At 50.1% G+C, this 24,254-nt stretch overlaps 1 protein-coding gene across 1 annotated transcript in view; it reads left to right on the plus strand.

Moving 5' to 3' along the window:
• The first annotated feature begins 1,966 nt into the window (after positions 1-1,966).
• LOC149339614 (homeotic protein ultrabithorax-like) overlaps positions 1,967-24,254 on the plus strand; it is a 107,041-nt gene continuing 84,753 nt past the window's right edge. The window contains exon 1 of the mRNA XM_089548319.1: positions 1,967-2,558. Coding sequence (XP_089404445.1) covers positions 2,030-2,558 — 529 coding nt within the window. The 5' untranslated portion in view covers positions 1,967-2,029. The remainder of the gene's footprint in view (positions 2,559-24,254) is intronic.

The raw sequence follows: 24,254 nt of genomic DNA on the forward strand, positions 1-24,254 counted from the left end.
GAGAGCGTACAAATCGTCCGTGTCTCCTTCAGGAAACGAAATGAAACGGTTGACCGCTTGCGTACGTATTTCTCTTTTCTATATATCAATTCCGATACCTGTGCAATCTCATGAAATTAAAACCTGCAGTTCTTCTCCCGCATTTAGGTAACTTTCACTACTTTTTCACTTGGAAGCAAATTTGCCTCCTTCATTCGAGTTCTGAAAACAAAACAAAACATTAAAAGTCAGAAAACCAGCTCAATCTCAGGTGGCCCCGATGAACATCATATCTGCCTACAATGACCCACCTTTCGAAGCCTGGTGAATGTTCTGTTCAATCGCCCGTAACGATCATCAGTGGTACGTTCCCTTGATGCTTCATGCACTACACTCAATTCACATGTCTTCTGTGAAGTCGAGGACCGGTTTTGTGCACGAACTGCTATCACCACCTCATTATTGGAACTTACAGCCGCAGTGTTGCATGTTCTGTTTGAAGTTTGTAAATGTGGCTTCCAGCCAGATGTATATCTAAGCGAGATTATTCCACTCAAAGTCGCATACCATCATGATGCGCAGTGTTCCCCTTCTGCTCATAAAAAATAGGACCCGGTTTAAAGCTAGTCATTGCCGTTTTTCTTCACGCGTGTATTATCCAGTGACCTTATGGGGTTTTATTAAATCAATTCCTCAGACTTCAAAGGTCTATTAGGCACTATTAGGTCTATTAGGCACTCATTTGGAAATGAGTGCGTTTTATTCTTGCTTTCATCTGACACAGCTGAAGAGAGATTCTACAGCACTCTTTTCTTCAATGTTGCGCCGTACAGGGAGCTCCTTCGGCTGTTACGCTACATCTGCCCACAGCCTTCGTAGAGTCCTTTAGTAAAGCATGCGATTCCTCCTGAACTAAGCTCATTCAGCCTCATTAGGCACTCATTTGGAAATGAGTGCGTTTTATTCTTGCTATCATCTGACACAGCTGAAGAGAGATTCTACAGCACTCTTTTCTTCATTGTTGCGTCGTACAGGGAGCTCCTTCGGCTGCTACGCTACATCTGCCCACAGCCTTCGTAGAGTCCTTTAGTAAAGCGTGCGATTCCTCCTGAACTAAGCTCATTCAGCCTCCTCACAAACAGTATCTCAGGCGCTCCTGCAAACAAAACACCATCAGGAAATGAGGCCTGCAGTATAATACGAATGTTTTATCGTATTTGTGCTCGACCCTCGGAGATGTACTTACCATCCCAAACGTTCCGAATGAGCAGCCCAGAAGCTCTCTGTTTATTAGATTACCATCACAGAGGAGTAATAAATGGGGTCCTTGTAATATCAGGCGTATCGGCATTTCGTACATGATGTTGGACATACGATACCGAAGCATTCCGTGAACACCACGACCAAGAGTGTAGTGCGCCCAGCGTCGCTGCGGGTACCTTTAATTCGGCGCCGAGCCGTTTAGCCGGGCAAGGATCTTGAGGCATCGAGATGAAGCCCAACAGTGACTGATCAGAGGCCGGCGAAGCGAGCAGCAGTAAATCACCGCGCAAAGCGGCGCGAAGAAGGCAGCAGCAGCACAGCTTCAAGGTCGACGCGCACGCACCGGCTTCTGCGGCGAAGAAGAAGCCGCGTGGGCCCGCGAAGAGAGAGCCAGTTGCGCGTGCACGGCAGTGGAAGAAAAGAGAAGCAAAACCACGGCGGCGGCGGCAAACTCGCACGCAGCAGCCGGCGTCGGGCGCCGCGTGGAAGCCCGCCAAAGGGAGCGGGTGGGGGGCACGCCGTTGTCACTCAGGTGGCGGCGAGTTGCGCCGCGTTGCCGCGGGGAGGCGTCCGCGGCGGCGGGCGCGCGAGGGCGAGGAGGCGGCCGAGGGGCGTGGGGGCGCCCTGATTGGCCACGGCGGCCAACCTTCCGGGGGCGCAAAGCTGGAGTCTCGGCGAGCGCCCGGCCATGGGCGATTTTAATCCAACACCTTGACGAGGAGCGTAAAAAAAGACAAATTGCCCAATTTCCCCCCATGTCGGAAGACGCAGCGAGGGCGGCCGCCAGATGATGAACTCGTACTTCGAGCAGAGCGGCTTCTACAACGGCCAGGGGGGCAGCGCGGCGGAACAGGCCTACCGGTTCCCGCAGGGCCTGCTCGTGCCGCCGTACCCGCAGTCCACGGCCGCTGCGGCCGCCGCCGCCGCCGCGGTCGCGGCCCGCGCCGCGTCTTCGCACGACGCCGCCGCTGCTGCCGGCGCCGCAGCACCCGCCTCGTACGACGCCGGATCGGCAGCCGCGGCCGCAGCCGCTGCCGCCTGCAAGCTCTACCCGAGCGACGCCAGCGGAGCCTTCAAGACCGAGTGCCTGGTCAAGGACCAGAATGGCTTCGGCAGCGCCGTCAAGGACATGGCCGCATCGTGGCCCTCCACCTCACTGTCTCGCGCCACCGACCCTATGCGGCCCTTCGACGCGACGGCCGCAGCGCCCAGGGTCTCGGACGCCTGGACCTCCTGCTGCCAGAGCACCACCGCTGCCGCCGCTGCCGTAGCGCAAGCGCCCACCAATGCATTCTACCCGTGGATGGCCATCGCAGGTTGGTGTGCTCCACACGTTTGCTCACACTGCACAAGGAAGACACCCAGTCGTTGCTTCTCATTACACGATCTATTTATTAGTCCAGAGACGTCGCGTCAATACCAAGGCGACGTCTTTCAATTGTCGTGTCAATTACGCGTGGCCGACGTCGTTTCATGCGCGGCTTATTGCTGTACATTCAGTCGCATGTGACGTGTGAGGCTGTTTTGCTTATCACTCCGTTCATAACTTTCACGAGCTCCGGTTTACGTATAAATATGTCGAAGGCTTCCACGTATACTGCGATTTCAATCTCTGCACGTTTCGACTTCAGGACACCCATAAGCGTAGCGTTTTGTCATTCCTCGCAGCTGTTTTGTTCGCCATTGACGTCGGGTGTTGAGAGCAGTGCGTAAAAATCTCCGTGTTCAGGTTATTCAACTCGCCGTACTTTTGTTATTCCTTTCTTTTCGTTTCCCGTTTTCGAAGTTAATGCAGACGTTGGCTCTGTGTTCTGTGCCTATTCGAAAGTTAGTGAAAGTGCAGTCGCATGTACTTTAAACAGGCAAGTCACAGTGGTGTCTCGTAGAGTTCCTCTTCGATCACTGTAAGCACGTGCACTGCTGGACCCTCTGGAACCGATTTAGCTCTTTCGATTTATAGGCACCCTTCAGTAACCATTTAAAAGAGTTTGGTTAGAGTTGCCTGTGGTACTATGTAGAATAGAAGAAACAGCGTGGCTAACTGGAGACGAAAAGCTCGGATTGTGATTATGTACTTTTATAACTAACTATGCATGAGGTGTATTACAGGCGTCCGCAAATAGAGTACCGTAGAGAGCAAGTTGGAGCTTGTAACTTTTGCAGGGGTGGCCTTAATTCGGAACCTTCCCTAAATCAAGCTGTGTACCGTTCTGTAGCGACCAAACGTATCCTCTCAGTCACATGTGTGGTCTGCGGCCCACTTCTGTCGCTGCTGTACAAAGAAAGGCAGTGATGTGAACACTAACGAGTACGTCACGCCCTCTCGCGCCGCTGTTTGCACATGCTTGTGAACGCCCGTTGAGTACAGCCGGCTTTGTTAACTCCCAAAGAAGTGTCCCCCATCTTCATCATGACCTTTCCAGCGAGCGGTTCAACGCCGCCGTTCGCAAACACATATACACACCCGACCGAGAGGCGGTCTCTCTTCTGAATGGTGCCACGCCGCGGGACTGTGAAAAGTGGCGGTCTCACCCAAAGACCGCCGCCACTTTGTGCGTCGGAGGGGGGGAGCACCATCAGTGCGGTGGACGACCTGGGCCACACAGGAACCGCTGTACCAGAAGCACAGCAGAGGCGGGAGCCCTTGGCGGGGAAGTCAGAGGGTAGAACCGGGGGGAGGGTATAACCTCGAGGGGGCCGCGGACTGGCGAGGAAGGGGAGGGTGGGTGACTATTGTGAGGGTCTGCCGAAGGGGGCCCTTCAATCGAAAACTGCCGCCGGCTTCGACAGACGGGAGTAGCGCAACGCTCGCTGCAAGTAAGGCGTCGTCAGGGGTCACCACCAAAGCCGCTCTTAAACCCGTGTCTATATGCGTGGTGGCCAGGATGGGTAGTTCAGTGTTCGGAGGAGATGGCTTATGGGGCCGTTTGCAAATTTGCGAACGGTTTACGAGACCATCGGCCCTCTTTTGACTTCCTGTCGTCGATGCAGCCAGTGGTGATGGGCGCCCCATGAGTTGAGCCGTGCCACTCGATGTGTAATAATAAGCGCAGGCCGCACCGCACACACACACTGGTTCTCGAACTGTGACGTATTGCGATGGGCCGCTTGGGCGCCGCCACCGCCCATACGAGTTGGCAGTTAGAGCCGCGTTTTTCAAGCTTTGTTCGCGCGGGCTTGCTGCGTGTGTGTTTATATAGACGTGGTGATCGGTCCCTAACAGCCGTTTCCCCCTGATAGTTGTGGTTGGACTTAACGCAAGCCAATAGATAAAAAACAGGCCTGCGTCTCCCTCCGGCGTACTGACGAAAGCGTGAGTGAATACAAATAAACGATTCAATTCAAATTTTCACGATGTTTCTCTTAACGAAACAATGACTTCTCGGTTTTCTTTTCAGAATGCCTGATTAAATACGGCTTTTGTGTTTCCTTCATACGCTTCTAAATCACCTAAAAGTTTATTACGGCGGGGTGCGCTTCTACAAAGGGGCAAGCTCAGTTAACGCCGCATAATCGCCGACTAGTATCTATTCAGAATGGCCCCGCGTATTGTTATGCTGCGAACATAAATTATGAATGATTTGTGACTCGTCGGTAGTCGAAGCGCAGCCGCGATATTAAGGAGATTCATAATAGGTCTTTTGCGATGCACATAATGTGCGCAGTGCAAGTCGACCTGCTTTGAATGCGAGCGAGTGCGTTTATAGAATCCGCAGTAAAAAGTATTCTCGCATCCCTTGCAACGACGTCTTCGTTTCCCTTTCGTTCGTGCACTGCGTTGTCGTCTTCTTATTCGCTATTTTCTGCGATCATTCGATATGGCCAGTTGCGGTCCCTCTTCTCTTCATCCCTGGTGTACTATTGCGATACTTGTCTCGTTAATTTATGGCGCTTGTAGGGAGTCCCAAAACGAGGTGCAGTAAGGGATTAAGTCCTCAACTTTTTTACTTGTTGTAGCACTAAGCGCGTATTTCCAGCGTTCGAGATCACGGACGACTAATCGAACTGGAAGATGGCTTGACCGTGATTCGGGACAAATATGTCTGCGTCATCTTATTATAGAAAGTTTAGAGTAGCATGGAATCATGCGTGCAGACCTATACCAAGAGGCGGGACTTGAAAAAAAAGAAGCGCAGGTAAGAAGGATAGCTGGCAGTCCGCGAAGGGCAGTGCAGATTCGAAGCACTCACCTATCACGGGTAATAAAAGTCGTTCGAGTTGCATAATCTCTTTTGGCGGCGACCCTCACGCGCTGCGGCGACGGCGGCGGGGCACCGACGGACCCGGTCCCCTACATTCTTCAACTGTATCACTTTCTCTCCAATTTCGCCCTCTCTCGGGCCGTGGGAGTATTTCAGATATTTCCCCAAGTTAGCAGAGCCCATCTCTACTTTTCCTGTGTGCGTATTCGGGTACAAAAAAGAATTGAAAACGAGAAAAAAAAAAAACTACTGCCGCGTGCGTCTCGGAATACGAATGGCGACACCGCAGAAGAGTTCACGTGGCTAGCCCGATCGTGTTATCGGACCAGAAGCTGAGAGAAGTGAAGGGAAGGAGGCGGGACTGTAATCAGTGGGCTTTGACATGTGAAGTTTCGCTGGCTCGAATTCCGCGATGGCGAAACGAGCCCGTGGCCATTTCTTTCCCTCTTACATATCTTTATATATATCGTCCGTGACGCCTCGTCACTCTGGGGCTCTTATAAATCGCTGCACTACCCCGAAGAAAACGGGTTTTTCGCGCACAGAACGCTTCGATAACTGCGGCAGTCTAGCGGCTGTTATTGGCAGCGTTTTCAGCAGTAGTGAAGGCAGCCGGAATATCTAACTGATAGTAAGGCTCGATGGAAGTAAATATTGAGTTGAGGTGCAATGTGACTAAAGTGAGTTGCATACCCTGTGCACATAGAAGATGCATATTGTAACATCATGCCCAACATCCTCAGGGGGAAAAAAAAATTGAAAATTAGAAAATTGTAAGATACTCTTATGGAAATATTGAAGTCAATGGTCCATTCTTTTGATATGTAGCAAAATATTCCTTTTAAAGTGTTTCCATCAATCACATCGAACATTCAAGAGTTCTATAGAAAGCCAATGGGGAATGCTTTTTATGATAGCATAAATGACAATAGAAAATTCTAGACTACCGTTTGCTGATCTGGGGGTGATCTGCCGGTGTATTGATTCTTATAGTGAAAGCTTACATTATATAATAAAATTGCGTTCATAAATGTTTTCTCGCTCAAAAAGGTTTTGTCCGGAATTGTTGGGTATGTTTATATACATACAATATCATGTGAAATAATGCTTATATACCGAGGAAGTCCAGAAAATTGCTCCTACACGGGCATTAAATTTGCAAATAGCTCTACGTGCACAAATATAGGGAACGGATGTATGCTGGGGCGTTGTGTCTGAGCGTTCTGGGTACTTGGTTAAGTTTTCCGCGTTATGCGCATTTTTTGTGCAAACACGGCCGCAGACAGTCTCGGCAACGGAAGTGTTGCTCGTTCGATGCCCGTTATTGCATCTTTCCCTGTGCACGTGTGCGCCGGTGGAAGAAATTTGCAGTCGTAGAGGAGAAAAAATGAGCTGTTAATGCACTAACAGAGCCATGTCGAGGCATGAAACTACTTGCGAGATGTTATTGTTTTTCTGAGATATACATGGAGGCTGAAATATGATTCGTGCGTCCAAATGTGGCTTACTGAGTTCTCGCAACAGAATTGACCATTTTTAATGAGAAGAAATATCCTTGTGAACAAAGGCGAAACTAGCTCATAGCCTGGTATGTCTAGAAAGCAATATCATCTATCATATATCATAAACTTAAGACCGCGACAGCTAATTAGAAATGCCCACCTTGACCACTGAAGGAACTCTGTGTGGAAAGTATTTTTAAAACCATCAAACGCTTGCTACAGCTTGCCGGTATAATATCGCTATTATAAGCTTTATGTTAAGTCGGAACCACAATACAGCCTACAATCGTCGTGCTTATGAAGCCAGAAAGCATATACTACCGTTGGATTCACAATATGGTGCATGCGCATGCCTAGTACGGTTCCATTGGCTGGCGTCTACGCGCTCACCAATCACAACAGCCGCAGAAACAATAGGCGACGTGTCAACCAATAAAGAATGAAGACTAAGGACTGTGAGCTGTGCGGAAACGGAATTTGTTTTTACACATATAGTTCGATGCTGTGCAAAATGCACTCTAAAAGTCTGCGGTTCTCGCCCTTATCATACGAGAGAATTCGCCAGTAGAGGAAATTCTGAGCCCCTGGTGGCAGAAGGCGGAACTAGGAGGCGTTCCCTTTGGAAGCGCGCGCATAAATTTCGCGTGAGGCGTGGACAGTATCGCGCTATATGATTGTAACAAATGTCCACGTACTCTACAATATCACACGTAGCTCTACTTGTTTCGTTCAAAAACCAGTTTATGAAAATAAAAATAAATCTGACAATTTTAGTCGCTTTCGCACATGTGGATATCTTTTGTAACTGAACCGGGCAATAAGTGGGCCTCTTTTAAGTGAGCAAGGGAGGCGGGGATTCAAGGCTGGAAATTGGCTTTTGGGTCTGCGTCACAACGTTATGTCATCGTTTTTGCACTTTATGCAGTGCTGTTTCTCCCCTTTCAGTGGCTTATAAGGAAAAAACACCACGTCATAAAGCGCACGTACTATCGCGTAACGTTCCGCCGCGCAGTTGAAACACAGAGCTCGGCCATCAAGGAAGCTTGTGGGCGGTGCCAAACTAATCAATACGTTGTATATCTAAGCATGATATCACCTTACATTCGGACAGCTGCCACTAGAGCGTATTAATCATTTCTGTTAAGACTCTGAGACGTGCTAAAGAGCCATGCTTTGGAGCGAGACAACAGCTATAGCAAGTGCGCAGTATATACAAGGTGCTTCTTGTTTTCAATTAACCAAAACGCCACTCCACTCGCGCTCTATGACGGGGACAGCCTTAGCTCATTTTACGGCCCCAGAGTCAAACCGCTTGACAAAGACCCCCCCCCCCCCCCCCCTCCCGACCGTATATGGAGCGCCCTGTTTTGTTCTCCCTGAAGTCAAGCACAGGCGCCAACTCGCTGTTTCTCTTTCTTCATCTTTCCTTTCTGTGCCTGTCGCTGTACGTTCTCGCGTCGCCGAGCCCCTAAATCAGAGCGATGCGCCCGCAGCCCTGAAGACACATACACACACCAGGTTTGCGAGAACGTCTGTGGCCCGGGTCGCCGGCGGGCGGCGAGTTCTGTGTATTGCGAGTCGCTTCTTGGCTCCCTGCATGCAGCAGGCGCCTAGGGCTGAGTGCTCGCTGTACTACGTGCGAACTCCATTATGGGAGTTGCAAAGTGTGTATACGCTCGTATAGCATGTCTGGTTCACGAGGAGTGTCACTTAAACGGGACGGGTTCTTTACGAGGACTTGGCGAAGATGACTTTTCTCTTTCGTTACGTATTTACTAACGCTGGCCTGCTCTTTGTTCGCGAATGTGCCCTTGCAGGCTTATTTGTATGTAATGGGTGGGTTAATCTTCCCGTGGTCGGAGTATAGCATGTCCGAGCAGCGCCTATGCTTTCCCCCGGTTGCGTCATGTATTGTATGCATGTACTGTCGTGAGTAATGCCACAGAGAACAAAGTTTCAGCCTTCATTTAGTGATTGTGCCGTTATTATGTGAGACAAGCTCAGTATTCTTTTTCTGTTGTGTGTAATAATTTTCCTCTTAGCATATAATACCCAGGAATTATTCTGAAATTTAGTGCTGGAATATCGAGAAAATTCGCAACTTTGTGCAAAAATGTTGTTCGCTCCCGTATTACTCCCGTCTGTAACTACTATATTTAAATGAATGTTATAACTAGAACGTTTTCTTTCTGAGGGAGATGACGGGTGATGGTGTTGTGGAACTCATCTAGCCTACAGCATCTTGATGAGAGCAAAGACAAAGTGCGCATTCGTGCTCCTTACGCCTTTTCCTCCGACATAATACTGTCCTTTTCCTTCCTTATGTTAATTCACTCGACGCACCTCCTTTGCTTGCTTTAGGCGATTAAGCGCGCAGTGTCGGGATAGTTAACGGCTGCAAATTTATGAGAGAAACATTGGCTGACAGTGGTATAAATAATGTGTGTCGCGTAGTTTCAGTTTTCAGCCGGGTGGGACAGACGGATTCTGAAGGTAGCTTTAGCCGTTATGCGTAATCAGCGCACTAAATATGTTTATTTGACGAATGGAAATGAGTTCGAAGCGTGGTGTACAAGCGGTCAGAGAAAATTTGTTTGTTTAGGGCAATTTTATCGCATCTGGGCGAGGAAAGACGGTTCTTTCACCAACAGAAACTGACGATAAGGCACAATGTGGAGAAAAGAGGTGCAGCTGTTTATGTCCTTAGAAAAGAGAGTCGGCTGTTGTTATTAAAATATTGTGGGAACGAGAGACAGGAACATCATTATAACGAACGAAAGAGTGCGCGCCACGCCCGCACAGGGCGATAAACATAACGCAATCTGTTATATATAACGCCATAGTAATCTCCTGGGGGATTCATTTGCAAATAACGGTCGAAGCTAAATAAGGCTAAAATTCGAAACCAGCGTGGTTTGGCTGTAGTGTTTTACAACTGTGATAAGTATTATATACATATGTCTTAATAATTTCGGGTTGTAGGCTTATTTCTTGAAGCGCGTGTACAATTATGTATGATTCATGGATGACGCTACATGCGGGATGAAATGTATTTATACTAGGCTAAAACGCTGTACCTGTTCAGGACAGATGATTAAGCCACACATTACAAAGACGGAACACGCGATTCAACTGAGTACGTGCAACTTAAATAGAGTTGTCAAGCTCCTCTCTGTCATGTTAAGAGTTTCGTCGGAACGCAGCAGTTATGAATGTCCTGCGTCTTTTTCGAAGAACTCGCGGCACAGCTGCATGCGCTACGGCAGATGAGTGCGACTCCCACGTATGCCGTACCATGATGACAAGTACGCGGACAGTTGAAGCGTTGGGGCGTTGGAGACTATAGCGATATAAAGAAAAGCACGAACCGGAACTGCGTAACGTAAAGTGAATGAGTCGAGTGTGCTGGGGCTTTCTACTTAGTTTTTCTCTATTTTTTTTTAGGCAAAAATATATGTTAAACAAAAAGTATAGAGGTCAAGTTGCGTTCCGTTTTAGCACTGCAGGGAAGTGGTCACAGTTCAGGGCATTTATCTCTTGGTTTGGTTTTCAGTGCATGAAAACGTTTTATTCCTTACTAATGCTACCTTATATATTTCTCCTGTGTTGAAATTGCGTGAAAGAGACAAAAGCTTTGATGTCAGGAACATGCCGAAGGCTGTCACCACTAGTCTTCTGCACATCAATGCCAGGATTCTGGATTCTGAACGAATCACTTTTTATTCTTGGCCATGGAGAAACTAGGAAAGTGAGCGATTAATTATTCTCAGTATTCATTGTTGACAATCGAGAGTATGTTGTTTCCTGTTTCGGGGCATTTTTGGAAGAGGGTATACATTTCAACGTCATCCGGTTCACAACAAGGTATAGAAAACTGCGGAAAAGTCCTTTCTTGAAATACTGCGTCTTTGTACCTCTGCTCATAGCGTTTGCGGGGCTTTGTAGCGTTGAGAGGTACATGCAATTACGCTCATTATATTAATTACACTTCTCATAGGATGTTGTTTCATACGAATGTATCATAACATGCTAATTATCTGCTGAATCCTGCTAGGGGAGTGGGTCAGCAAGCTTTAAACCTCTGGCGTTGTTTCTGAGCCGACCGCAAACGCTGAACCGCTTGCTTGTATTCCGATCAACCAAGTCTTTTCATTGGAGCCTTGGCGCATGACCCAATTCTTCTGGAAGTATTAAGCCCCACTCTCTGTAATGGCTGCGAAATATCACGCTTACTAGTTTTCCCACATACTTTCTAAAAGAAATGACAGAAAAGACAGGGGCGGGCGCAAGCGTCTGGTCAGAGCGGTCAAGATTTGAAAGATTTGAAATCAAAAGTACGAATAGGAAACAGGAGAAACGAAAATGCCTATGGGATTGAGAGCTTTATAGGAGCCTGCGTGCGTATTCAGGACTCCCCACTGCAGCGAAGAGTTGCCCATGCGCATGGAGCCACCGCTCAGGGGATCCCGGCGGGCGACAGTTTCGTAACCTGTTCAAATTATCGAACGCGGCAGATATCGCGTTTCTGACGCCTGCGGATGCCCCGTAGGGAAACAATAAGAAAATACGGGAGGTGCAACTGACGCAACGACAGTGTGCGTGCCTCGCAGCGATTCGAGCTGAGTAGCCTGGCAAAATAAAAAAAAAATCACGCCGGCGTCGTTAGCATGCAAAACGAGGCGGCCGCAGCCGGCAGGCGGTCCGTCCGTAGCTTTGATAGCGGAGGGGGCCCCCCACGGCGAGCAACACCTGCACGCACGCGACGCTCGGCGTGCTACAACGATGCGCGCACTGCAGCTCGAGCTTCCAGATGTCCCACGCTAAGGGCTCGGCAGATAGATGCAGTGCCTCGGACCCTGCCAAAGCGTGCAGCGATAGCGAGCTTAGGGCGCAACGAAATGCTTAAGCCGCGGTTGCCGTAAAATTGCATAGTACGCGCGAGGTGATTAAACAATAAGTGGAAAAAAAAATACCCGACTTGTAGCTTTCTTCTGTGCCGAAGAAGGGGTAGCGATAGTGACACTCCAGTGGGGGCGTAGTGGTTTGAGCATCCGCCTCCTATGTGGCAAGTACGGGGTTCGATCCCCAGTCCTGTCGGTTCCCACTGGTAATGCAATGGGTACCAGCTTTCCCCTGGCCCGTTCATCGGCTCCTTTGGCGTGAAATGCTTGGAAAATGGGTCTTTGAACCTACCTTGTGCAGACGAAAAATACCTTGTGCCAAGGCGCTGCTTGACGAAGTTGACCTGGCGCCATTAAACTTCATCATCATCATAGAGACAGTGATATCTCTGCCGCCCCCCCCCCCCCCCCCCTCACTCACACACACCAGTCGCGTCCCTTCCACTGAGAGCCATCTTGCAGTAGAGCTGTACCACGTGACAACAAATGGCTAACCCTTGTTAGCTACTGCACACTAGCCACACTTCAATTTTCATTGGTCAAGAGGTGATCACGTGGTTTCGGAGTTCTGCGATCACCAAGTTTCTTTGTCGCTTGCAACTGGGACGCCGTCAACAATGCAAAAAGCCCTGTATATGACACATGCTGTCGCAGGAGAGAAAGTTCCTCCCTGTCTATAATGCTGACAGGAGCCTACAATTACATTTTGTAGGTTGTTAGAATGGTGCTGAGTACTGTTTCCGAGACGTTCGCATGAGTACTTGACGTAGTGCGGAGGCGGGATTCGTATCTGGTGGATTGCGGTCTAGCGGAAATGTTTGATGCGGACGGGTTGCTGTAGCGTTTCCATGGAGTACTGGCATGGTGGGCACTGTGATGCATTTGCATAAGTCTCTACTTACTCATACTGGAGCTGGTGTCCTTGCCCATGCCAGGGACGTGCTGATCATGCTGGCGGTGGTCACTGCTCTGATTCTGCGATATTTTGGCAAGTAAACTGTGCGAACTTGCCTTTTACGCCGTTGTGGAACAACTGGTATACCATTTGGTCCCCTTTGAAACACATGGCTGAAGTTTTAATTTCTGACACTCTGAAAATTATTGCATTGCTGGTTTTCATGGCAGTACTCGGGTGCTGACGTCGCAAGCTAAGTACTGGAGAAACAATAAATAGAAGACTGATAGAGACAGAAGTTATATTGTCATTCAAGGAAACCTGTGTAGCGTGTATAAAGGACGTTCAATACGTTGTTCCGCAGCGTCGTCGATGCTTGTAACAATGAAACCGAAAGTGAAAGCCGCCATTACTACTATTTAGTTGTAAGTGCTTCCCAGGGAATTGTGGCAAGTGCGGTTGTAGAGGGCTTGGTGCATTCAACTGCACAGAGGTCATTTTTAGTTCCATTCTTTTTGTAAAGGTGTGAAATTTTACTTTCCGTCACCTCGGGTAAGAAGACGCGAACCACAGGCTCCGCACTTTGAGCACCTTACTTTTCTTGGAGGTTGTTGTTTTCTCCCTACATGCCTCCGTATACTTGAAGCTGCCACTCACAGTATACCTTCCAGGACCAACTTTCGCTTGTACGTTCACCTTATGGCTGGCAACATTGCAGCTATCTTTAGCCGCAGTTCACCACAAGTCCGCAAAAAATAAACTTTTAGATTATATCACTCCGCCTTGCGCATGTTCGCATTGCTCAGGCTGCCAAGAGAGGAGGACTCTCAGTTTATGCAACGCTCAGATAATTCTGTTTTCGGTTCTTTTTACGCGCTCCTTTTTTTCTCTTTTCGCTTGCATATTTCTCTCCTATTGCGTCATCCAGTCCCAGGCGCAAAAGTGTGAAATAGTCAGCTAAAACCCGGTAGCCAGTGGTCGTTCAAATGGCGCAAAATGACGCCATACCTTTCCACAGATTCCATTCACGACGGCATTCGACGAGGCGCGAAGTCGCGCCGACGCAATATAATCGACGAAGCATGCGCGTTAAGCCCGCCCAAGAGCTTTTTAACGCGGCGATATTGCGTGGCGTGGATGAGGAGCATATAATATAACTGCGGCGAATGCCGCTTCGCTACAACCTTCCAGAGAGAGGGAGCCCGGTGTTACTTTACTTGACTGCCCGAACGATGCGGCGGCGCAACTTAGAAAGCTCAGAAACCTTGTTTACTGCCTCCCTTGTAGCAGCCTCCGAGACGGGACGACGGCGCAAGAAAGAGCACGGGCTTCTTTGTGAGTCGGCGCATGGAAAGGCAGTCGTTCATAACGCTCGCCCGGATTAGGAGGCACATGAACGCGCCGCAGATACGGCGGCAGCGTCGATCTGCATACGCACACAGACACGCGACAGTCTTTCCTTGTGCCACGCTGCCGCGGCAGCCTATAGCCACGCATCATAATGGCGGACGCTTCCCGCATACGTGAAATGAACGTCGTGTCCTCACGCGGATTACGACTGAGTGGAAAACGAAGAAAGCGAGGAGAAAGGCGGAGGGGGAGGGGAGGACTGCGCACGGAGTATTGGCGGGGTGGGAAAGGGGGGTGGCTAAAGTACGGTCTAGGCTTGGCTTGGCTGGATGGGTGCAGCGGCGCATCTTCTTTTCCGCGGCTTGAAAGACTGAATTTGAATACTAAAACTGCGCAATCCAGCCTGGAGTAACAGCCTGAACGTATTCTTTCTTCTTTATATGGGGTGGGCATCTATCTGATACTGGGCGCTATACAGTCCGGTACTGATGCCCGTAATAAGCGAATGCGTGCGAGCACGCGAGGTTGTGGTACCACGCGATAGAGTGTATAGGCACGCTTGGAAGAATATACATGTATGTGCGCTGAATGAAGGCAGAGGGAAAAGGCGGGCAGGGGAGAGAGGGTGAGGGAAAGGGAAGAGGAGGAGGGCGTGCATATGTACGAGCGTTGGATAAGGAAGAGAAGGCGGGAGAGGGTAGGGACGAGGATGGGGAGATTCTTCTTCGGAACTTCTTGACCTCGCGTGACCTTTCCATAAATCAGGTCGCGACGTGGACGAGAATGTGGGTTCTCGGTGCGCTGGTGGTGTAGTAGGGTCCATCGCTTCGGTGGTGGCCCCTTGATTCAGACCGGATTCGCTCGGGCTCCTCTTCTGCTGCTTCTTCCATCTCCAGAGGAGCGGCAGGATAGAAAGAGGGTAGAGGAGGAGGGGGGGGGGGGGGTCCTTTGTGGCGCTGACGCTGTGCCGTCGCGAACAGTGCCAACAACTGTTATGGGCCCTGCATGGAGCTCCGACTGTGGCATCAGAACGGTGGCCTCTTGTTTTCCGCGGGGATGCCTTCTTGTCCGTAGCTGAGTCGCTTTTTTCATGTACGCACGCTGTTAAGAGTGGACAACGTGGTCCTGAGAGCCGGGTGTGTCTCATCGCAAAGCAAGGGATATGACGAGGCCTGGCGCCGGCGGCGGAAGCATAGACGACGACGGCCGGGGCTGTTGCTCTCCAAATCACCGGACCGATCGAAGGACGCTGTCTACCACGGGCCTGGGAGAAATTACTGTCAGACGAGTGTCGTCGTTAGGCAAAGATGCGGCGAGAACTTTGGACAGCGGCAACAACGCTGGAAGCAGAGATGCACATGAAGCACGGCAGAAACACCGGTATACGTTGGCCGAGTCGACCTTCGGGTCACCGGACTGGATGAAGCTACGCAAGGTCACGCTGAGCGAGGCTGCTAATTGAAAGACGCTGTGTCGAAGGAGTCTCGTGCTTCGGCCATCCGGCGGGGGAGTTCGAGAAGGTTCAACCACCTGCGAGGAGTCTGCGGGATTCTGCTTTCCCACGGAGGCAACGCACAGAACACTTGCGGCAGTGGTCAAGGTGACGCATCTGTGTTTGATGACTGTCTTCCCCTTCTCATCCCCCGAGCTGTGAGAGAGCGAGAGCTTCGGCACCGCCCCGTGCCGTGGGTGGTACCGCCAGCGTCATCAATGGCCCATCCGATTGGACAACGTTATTCGAACTAAGTTCCCCAGTCAGGGATCTAGGGAACGCGAACCGTATTTAACGGGATGTTGTTGTGTGATCGGAGGATTCAGCATTCGATATTGCATTGCATTCGCATTCGATTCGATTCTCTTCTGTAAATATGTAGAATAAACCCTCTTGTACAGTTTCCTCGATAGCGCAGTCCGTCAACGTCATTCGGAGCCGGTACCTGTGAGGCTAAACGAGTTAGTCATCTCCAGGACCCCTCCGTCTTCAACTCTGGTTCCAGCGGTGGGATAGAAGCCCCATCTTTAACACTGGTTCCAGCGGTGGGCCTGTGTGGCCCCGTTCCCAACACTGGTTGGCAGCAGCTGGGATGGACCGTGCGACATCGTACTTTCTCCACGGGTGAGCGTTTTGGCTTTTGCTATGGGATTCGCCAGGCTTTAAGATTCAGAGAATAATCTTGACTGGGAATCAGGGCTTTGTCGTTTGAGAGGGGTTATTCTCAAGGCATTGTTGTGTTAGCAGAGCCAAAGCGGAGAAAGCGTTGTCATGGACCTAATGAGGTTGTACAAGTCGGACTTGCTGTTGATATGCGAGGAACTGTCGGTTGAAGTGCCTAGCAAACTAACCAAAATTGAATTGGGCGAATTCATTCTTAAACAAGTCAAGCATAACGATCAGTTGCTGGTAGATACGTGGAATTTGGTACAAGGGGAAAAAGCCCGCAAAGTAAAATCCGACCAGGAGGCTAGAGAGAAAGCCGAGGCTAATGAGAAAGCCGATCGGGAGAAACAAAAAGCACGTAAGGAGGAAGCTGATCGGGAGTGCGAAAAAGAGAAGGAACGGGAACGGCAACGGCAACAGTGGAAGGTTGAAGATGAAATAAGGAAACTAAAAATATTAGAACTTCAAAATGAAATACGAAGAAAGGGCGGTAGTGTGAGAGCCGGAACTCCTGAAAGAGCAAGCGATGCTTATGAAATAGGTCCGCAGATAAGACCCGAAAAGTCGGTGACCGTAGCCGCGTTGGTAAATCGCGACACCACGAGGGAAGTGGCAGAGAACGCGTTCAACCGGTGCGGTAGTCCAAGGAATGCCGCAGAATCCGAGACCGTGTCCAGTGTAGTTGGACGTAATGCTAAGAGAGAGCATTCCGAGATAGCGTCTCAACGACACGAGTGCGAGGATTCTCCTCCAAGTGAGGTAGGAGTGGCAATGGACAGCTTTGTAGGGACAGTTACGAGCGCGACCCTTTCAGTAGAGTCGATACAGGCGTCAAACCGGCAGAACCGCGAAAAGGGAGATTTTCCTAGCGAGAAAGGTTTCGAAGTTGAAACAGCGGAAACCCCTTTTGAGAGTAACAACCGCGGTAAGAGCGAGTTGGGATGTCACAGTGGCTTCAGTGACAAAGGCTCCGGAGAGGCTACCTTGGTAATACTGGCACAAGAAGAGTGCGAGGCTGCCGAGGAAAAGGATAGCCATAAGAGCCAGGCGGGCTCAGTTGTAGCTGAGCACTGCAGTAGAGAGAATGGCGCGCAGAGCGACAGCCAAGCGGGCTCAGTTGCAGCTGAGCACTGCAGTACAGAGAATGGCGCGCAGAGCGACAGCCAAGCAGCGGGCTCAGTTGTAGCTGAGCACTGCAGTACAGAGAATGGCGCGCAGAGCGACAGCCAGGCGGGCTCAGTTGTGGCTGAGCACTGCAATGCAGAGAATATAGCGCAAAGCGACAGGCACGCGGTAGAGGACAACTCCCTAAGGAATGAGCCAGGGATCTCAGGGGCAGTTTCATGTCCGTCTGTCAGCTGCGTGGAGCTGGCACTCTGCTGCGAAGGCACAGAGGCCAGTGTGGAATTTCATGAAAATTTCCGAGGTGCGACGGAAAAACTAGAGTCAGCTAGTTATGATCAAGAGACGCACGCGGAACAGTCCAGGCAGAGAAAAAGGAAAAGGGCAAGAACCAAAAGAAAACGGTTCAAATGTAAGGACATACATTCCTTAGCGTGGACGACTGCCAGAGTTAACAAAGAAAGGAAAGCGAAACCTTCCCGATCTGCTCCTTCCCGCGTTGTACCTCGCAGACTTGCAACTGCAGTTAACGATCTGGCGACATGTGCAGCTCGTTCGAAGGTTGACTGCAGCAACGGAAAAGGAAGTGTGCGTTTTCCGACCAGAACAGGCGCGAAGTGCTTCAAGGGGCATCGGCCTGTAAGAAAGCCTAGACGGGACAAAAAGCCAGTTAGAAAAAAAGCAAAGCGGTCCAAGAGATCAGAAAACGCAAGGTTGCGCGGTACTCAGCGCATGCGAACGCAGGCGTCGAACAACCGAGACGACACATGCAGGCGTGTTCGGCGGGCGCACTTGAAAAGCAATCGTCCTTCACATTTGGCACCGCATTCTAGGAAGCGCGCATGGCGAATGGGTAGCCGAGCTTCCTGCGTGGGGCGAGAGAAAGAGGTACCTTCTCGCGCTGGTCACTGCTCGTTGTCCAGAGCCAGAGTCGGTTATCGACATTGTAGGAGCGGCCAAGGTTTTCGGAGAGCCTCGAGGGGGCGCGGAAACGCCACTGAGAGTAGGGGATCGTTTTTTTCTGCAGCCTTTTGTCACGAGCTGACCGCAGTACAATCAGTCAAAGCGCGACCCCGGCGGGCGCGTCTGAAAGACTAATCCTTTCAACTCGGCGGCGGGGAGTCAGCTTTCCCCCCCCGCGTGGCGATTTGAAGTAGCTGTTTTTTTTTTATTCCTCTTTTTTTTTCCGTGTGTGTTTATGAAATCAGGCACGGAAAGGCTACTTTTTGAGTTAAAACGAGTTGATCGGAGGTTACTGTTTTTTTTCCTTACCTTAGACAAAGGCTATGGCGTCACTGAGTTAGAAATCACAGGTGTTGATTTCCCATGCTACCAAGAGATAACGGCACTCACAGGAGTGCAGCTCGCGTAGAACTACGCTTAGAGTCGCGTAGACGGAGCGTTGATCCGTTGACTGACACCTTACAGAAGGGAGCCTCACTGACGTACACTGAAATGACCGAAGAGAAAACTCGTCTGGGGGAAGCGCGCGTGTCCCGACCTTTGCTTCGGACCGCTGCCTATGGTGAAGAGTTAAGTTCAGTGTGACGCCAGTGATAGAGAACTGGGTGCTATTTTAATTAAGTCAAGTTGACGACGGCCACGAAGAGCACCATGTTCAGTACGTCAGCCACAGGCTGACATGTAGAGAAGCGTTAAGCGCTTTAGACAAAGAGCGCGCGTTTGGTTTAGGCGGCACAGATGTTGTCGGGTTACCAGAGTTACTTGAACGGCGCAAAGTTCATATTTGAGACTGACCATCGTCTCAAACGTGCTTATGACAGTTTTGTCCCCCCAAAAATGGTCGCTTGCTTAGACGGAGTCCTGCTCTCCAAAAACAGAATTTCTCGATGCGTTTCAGGAACGGAAAACCGCACGGAAATGCTGATGGATTCAGCCGATTGTTGCAGACAGGAGTACTTGGTAGGACCACCTACTGTGTGTGGGTTTTTGTTTTTAACCTTGGTCCAGGCAATCCGTCTTTGGCGATTTCAAAGGGGATATTTTGCGCTTTCTCGGCACCAAAATTACGCCAAAATTCTGTCATGATTTAGTAAACATTTGTTGTCATTGTGGGAAGCCTGGTGGGTCTTTGGCAAATTCCGAGCGCTTGCTTGTGGGTCAGTGCCCTGTCTCGTGGAACAGTCCACTGATGCCATTCTTTGTTGAATGTTCGAGCTTGGATGCCATTACTGGAAACCAGCCCTTCCACCCGACTCCAGCCTCATCTCTTCCTGCCCAGCGGTCGTGAACGCTGGCCATTCGAGATTTTTCGGGCCGCGGACGAGCTGTTAAGAGTGGACAACGTGGTCCTGAGAGCCGGGTGTGTCTCATCGCAAAGCAAGGGATATGACGAGGCCTGGCGCCGGCGGCGGAAGCATAGACGACGACGGCCGGGGCTGTTGCTCTCCAAATCACCGGACCGATCGAAGGACGCTGTCTACCACGGGCCTGGGAGAAATTACTGTCAGACGAGTGTCGTCGTTAGGCAAAGATGCGGCGAGAACTTTGGACAGCGGCAACAACGCTGGAAGCAGAGATGCACATGAAGCACGGCAGAAACACCGGTATACGTTGGCCGAGTCGACCTTCGGGTCACCGGACTGGATGAAGCTACGCAAGGTCACGCTGAGCGAGGCTGCTAATTGAAAGACGCTGTGTCGAAGGAGTCTCGTGCTTCGGCCATCCGGCGGGGGAGTTCGAGAAGGTTCAACCACCTGCGAGGAGTCTGCGGGATTCTGCTTTCCCACGGAGGCAACGCACAGAACACTTGCGGCAGTGGTCAAGGTGACGCATCTGTGTTTGATGACTGTCTTCCCCTTCTCATCCCCCGAGCTGTGAGAGAGCGAGAGCTTCGGCACCGCCCCGTGCCGTGGGTGGTACCGCCAGCGTCATCAATGGCCCATCCGATTGGACAACGTTATTCGAACTAAGTTCCCCAGTCAGGGATCTAGGGAACGCGAACCGTATTTAACGGGATGTTGTTGTGTGATCGGAGGATTCAGCATTCGATATTGCATTGCATTCGCATTCGATTCGATTCTCTTCTGTAAATATGTAGAATAAACCCTCTTGTACAGTTTCCTCGATAGCGCAGTCCGTCAACGTCATTCGGAGCCGGTACCTGTGAGGCTAAACGAGTTAGTCATCTCCAGGACCCCTCCGTCTTCAACTCTGGTTCCAGCGGTGGGATAGAAGCCCCATCTTTAACACTGGTTCCAGCGGTGGGCCTGTGTGGCCCCGTTCCCAACAACGCACAGACACATCGAGCGAGACTTTTTTTGTGCGCAGGGATAAGCGCCGTCATGCGCCCTGGGAGCGCACGCCTGCTGGCCGCGCTGCAACTCCCCTTATACATGCCTCTGGAATGCACGCAATGTGCTGTTTGCGCATCAGCGGTCGCGTCCGGCTCGGCGTAGGCGAGCTTTTATGCCCTGCAAATCGGTTTACAGCTTGGTCGGAAGTTGTTTACACTCTGTTACTAGCATGCACTGCGGTGCAGTGTTTACGAGTAACTAACTGCGGGCGCTTGAATGAAGCCTTCGCTTTATTTTGACGGTAATGGTTTTGTGCGACCATTGCAAAGTGTCTTCGTAGTTCGCCTGTGGAAAAGAGTATTGAGTTGATCAAAATGGGGCATCTCTTCGCGTAGTGAATATGGGAGTCATTCTAAGGTGCCTGTGCACTGCTCTGTGCCGCAGCGGTGTTTTGTGCCTGTCGTTTCCACGGAAGATGTTCAGGCGGGGTAGAGAAGTGACCATTAGTCGAAAAAAGGGTGCGTTTCAGCTCACCTCCGTGAGCTCTAGCCGAGCCGTTTATGTAGAAAACTTCGTCTACTCGAAGAAAGATCAGCGATTGTAGTATAGCAGCGACTTTGACGTGAGCAATTACCGCACGTGCCTTAATGGACTCATTTCCACAGCTTGCCTATAGTTTGTTTCAACTTCGGTTTTTACGCATCCTACAATTGCGAGGACAGAGACAGATTTACTGGGAGCAGTTCTTGAAGGGGGAAAGGAGAGATATTTTCAAAGCGGATTTCTCGAAGCTTCTTCGTCGGGGGGAAAAAAAAAGGAGGGGGGAGGGGGGCATTTATTGCAGATTTTCTGTAGAAAATTTCAGGCTTATAAGAATTGCTTAGAATGTAAGCACCGTCCCCCCTGATCCCTCTTTGTTTTTAAAAGCTCCGCTGTGCGGGTGATCACCTTATGAATATGCCTCTGAGTGTACTGCATGTTCCGGAACCTCTATTGCGCATGCTGCACGGGTTCAGTCTCTGTACATACATCGCGGCGTTCATGCCCTTCCTGATATTGAAGATGCGGAAACTGTGTAGGCAAGCGGTTGCGTAATTTGAGGATCAACAGCTGATACTTCTCCTGCACCGGAATGTGCAATCGTATACGAATCTACACTGCACGGCTACAAGGGTTGTGCCGGCAACGCAGGCTGGGCTGATCGACTACGCACGTACCACGCACGACTACATGTAATACATCTACTGCGCTGTCGTACCGACGCCGCAATTTATGCAAGTCGGGATATGAGAATCTCGTATCGACTGTGCACACTGAGCAAGTCTTGATGCGGTAGACGTGGAGCCCTCGCTCAAAACCACCGCCCGAGATTCGGCTCCGAGCGCAGCTGCCCCTCTATCAGCGTGGGCCGCAGCACGGGGCATCCGCACGCTGTGCTGTGTACGCCTGGCGATGCTGTGACTCTGTGCGTATCACCGACGCACACACGCAATCTCTGGCGCGCAGTTTGGGCGTCGAAAGGGCTGCGTCCGAGCGCATTCGTTGTAGCTGCTTTCTTTCCGGGAGACAATTTACGACGAAGAGCGCGCGCTGTTGTGCGGAGGGCGTGGTCCTGCGTTTCTGCGCTCTCGGTGACCGCCGCCGGACCTCTGTACACTCGTACGTCTTTCGCGACTATAGCGAGGGAGAGGTAAAAGATGGGCTTCGCTACTCCGCCCTCCTCTGTATGCATGGTTTCTGCGCCTACGCGTACCTTATAAAGTTTCCTACTTTTGTCACGGTCACATTTGGCAAGGCGTATTAAAGGCGGAAACAACAAGGAAGGGACTACTTTAATAGCGTGCAGTCACCGATTTTACATCCCAAGTATGAATGAGGAACATAATTTTTTGGTGTTTACGAATGGTATTTTCCTAGACACGTGACCCGTTTAATGCTTTTTCAAGTTCAATGTCAGAGTAAAAATAAATTTGGTTATAGTGAGCACGTACTATGTCTTCTTCTTTACATTGCTCGCACTTGTACACGAGCGCATATATTGGAGTGTTCGGGCGCACACCCTTTTATAAACGGGTGTGCGCTAGAGTACAACTTACTACCTTTTTACTACTATACAGGCGTATGTGACTCGGACAGGAAAACGAACAACACTCAGCTTCGTACGCAACTTTGGGCAAGAAGTTCACGGATTTGCTATACGGACCCGTAAGAATCAATTCCTTGACTGAATGGCGCCATATGCGACACTGCTTTCACTTTGGCCATTTGTATCACACAGACCCTTTAAAAGGCCATTTTGTTCACGTATCGTTCGCGAAGTTTTGACAGCGTTCTAACGGTTGTAGCTCGATCGCAGAGCGGCAAGGTTCAATTTATGTGGTGTTGGCAGAGTCGTTCGAGCAGTCACGACGTGTTCTGCGCGCTTTAAGTTTTCGCGAAGACATATTTAGGAACTGTTGCTTATAGCATATAAGCTACTCACCTCTGAAAACGTGGAGAAACCGAACTTGTGAATAAAAGAAATGGCGTTATTTTTTTGTTATAGCATGATAAGCCTTTCATTATAGCCACCTATACTCGAGAATAGTGTCATGTATACCGTGCCTGACTTAGCGATCGTACGATTAACCTATAGGCCCACGAGGATATCGTTTTGGAGCGACGCCTTTGCCTGCGTTCTCGTTAATTTGCCTTGCGACCGGGGCATGCCACACTGTTTAATTTATCGACGCTCGAGAAAGTGAATTTGGCCAACAGCGTGCAGCGTATTAAAGTGCAAGGCTAAACTCCCTTGTGGCTCTGTATATATATATATATACCCGGGAAGGTATATACGGAACGGCAGGGTTATATAGCGCTTCGGGTCGCGTTTAGCCCACAACTTTTTGCGGCGTTAATCTGCGCCCTGGAGTTCGTTTAATTAAACGCTCGCGGCAGAGCTGCGTAAATTTCCGGGGAGGAGCGGTATTCAGCTCTTGAATCCCCTTCACTGCACGTGATTCGGCTTTATTTTGTCTTTGCCTTAATTATGCGCGTGCCTCCGGCCTACTCTTCTGCAAGAATGTTCTTAAATATCCAGCAAATACGTCATGCAAGCCACCTTATTATACATCTGCAAAGTTTAGATTAAAGCTCGCAATTTTTTATTCTTTCTGTTTGCGTATGTCCGGTATACGTGAGGAAAAACGTTTTCCTTGAGCCTTCAAATCTTGCACTATAGTGCTACTCTTTACTGTGCCTCCTACACATGTCATATAGTTTCACTATAGTCGAATAAAACTCAAGAACGAAGCGGCTTTTCCCCGTCAGAGGACACCCTTCTCCAGCCAATGGCGTCCGCCTATTCTCATGACCCTGTGACAATGCAGGGAGATGACTATACGCGACCATGGAAGGAGGAGAGTGTCCCCATTCATCTGTCACTCCGCGTATTGTCACGCTAGCAGGCTGATGAGAATCGGCCGACGCCATTGGCTGGAAGGGGGTCTTATGTCGGTGAAAAGCCGCTTCGTTCTTGAGTTGCATCCCACTATAGTAAACGTAAAAAGTGACGTCACTGTTACTTTCTCCACTTTGTAGGACTCACTATAAACGCGTTAAGTGCCGTCACGTGCCACTATCTCAA

This window comes from Amblyomma mixtum, chromosome 6, assembly GCF_055824585.1.
Source record: "Amblyomma mixtum isolate Tamu chromosome 6, ASM5582458v1, whole genome shotgun sequence".
Lineage (NCBI taxonomy): Eukaryota > Metazoa > Arthropoda > Arachnida > Ixodida > Ixodidae > Amblyomma > Amblyomma mixtum.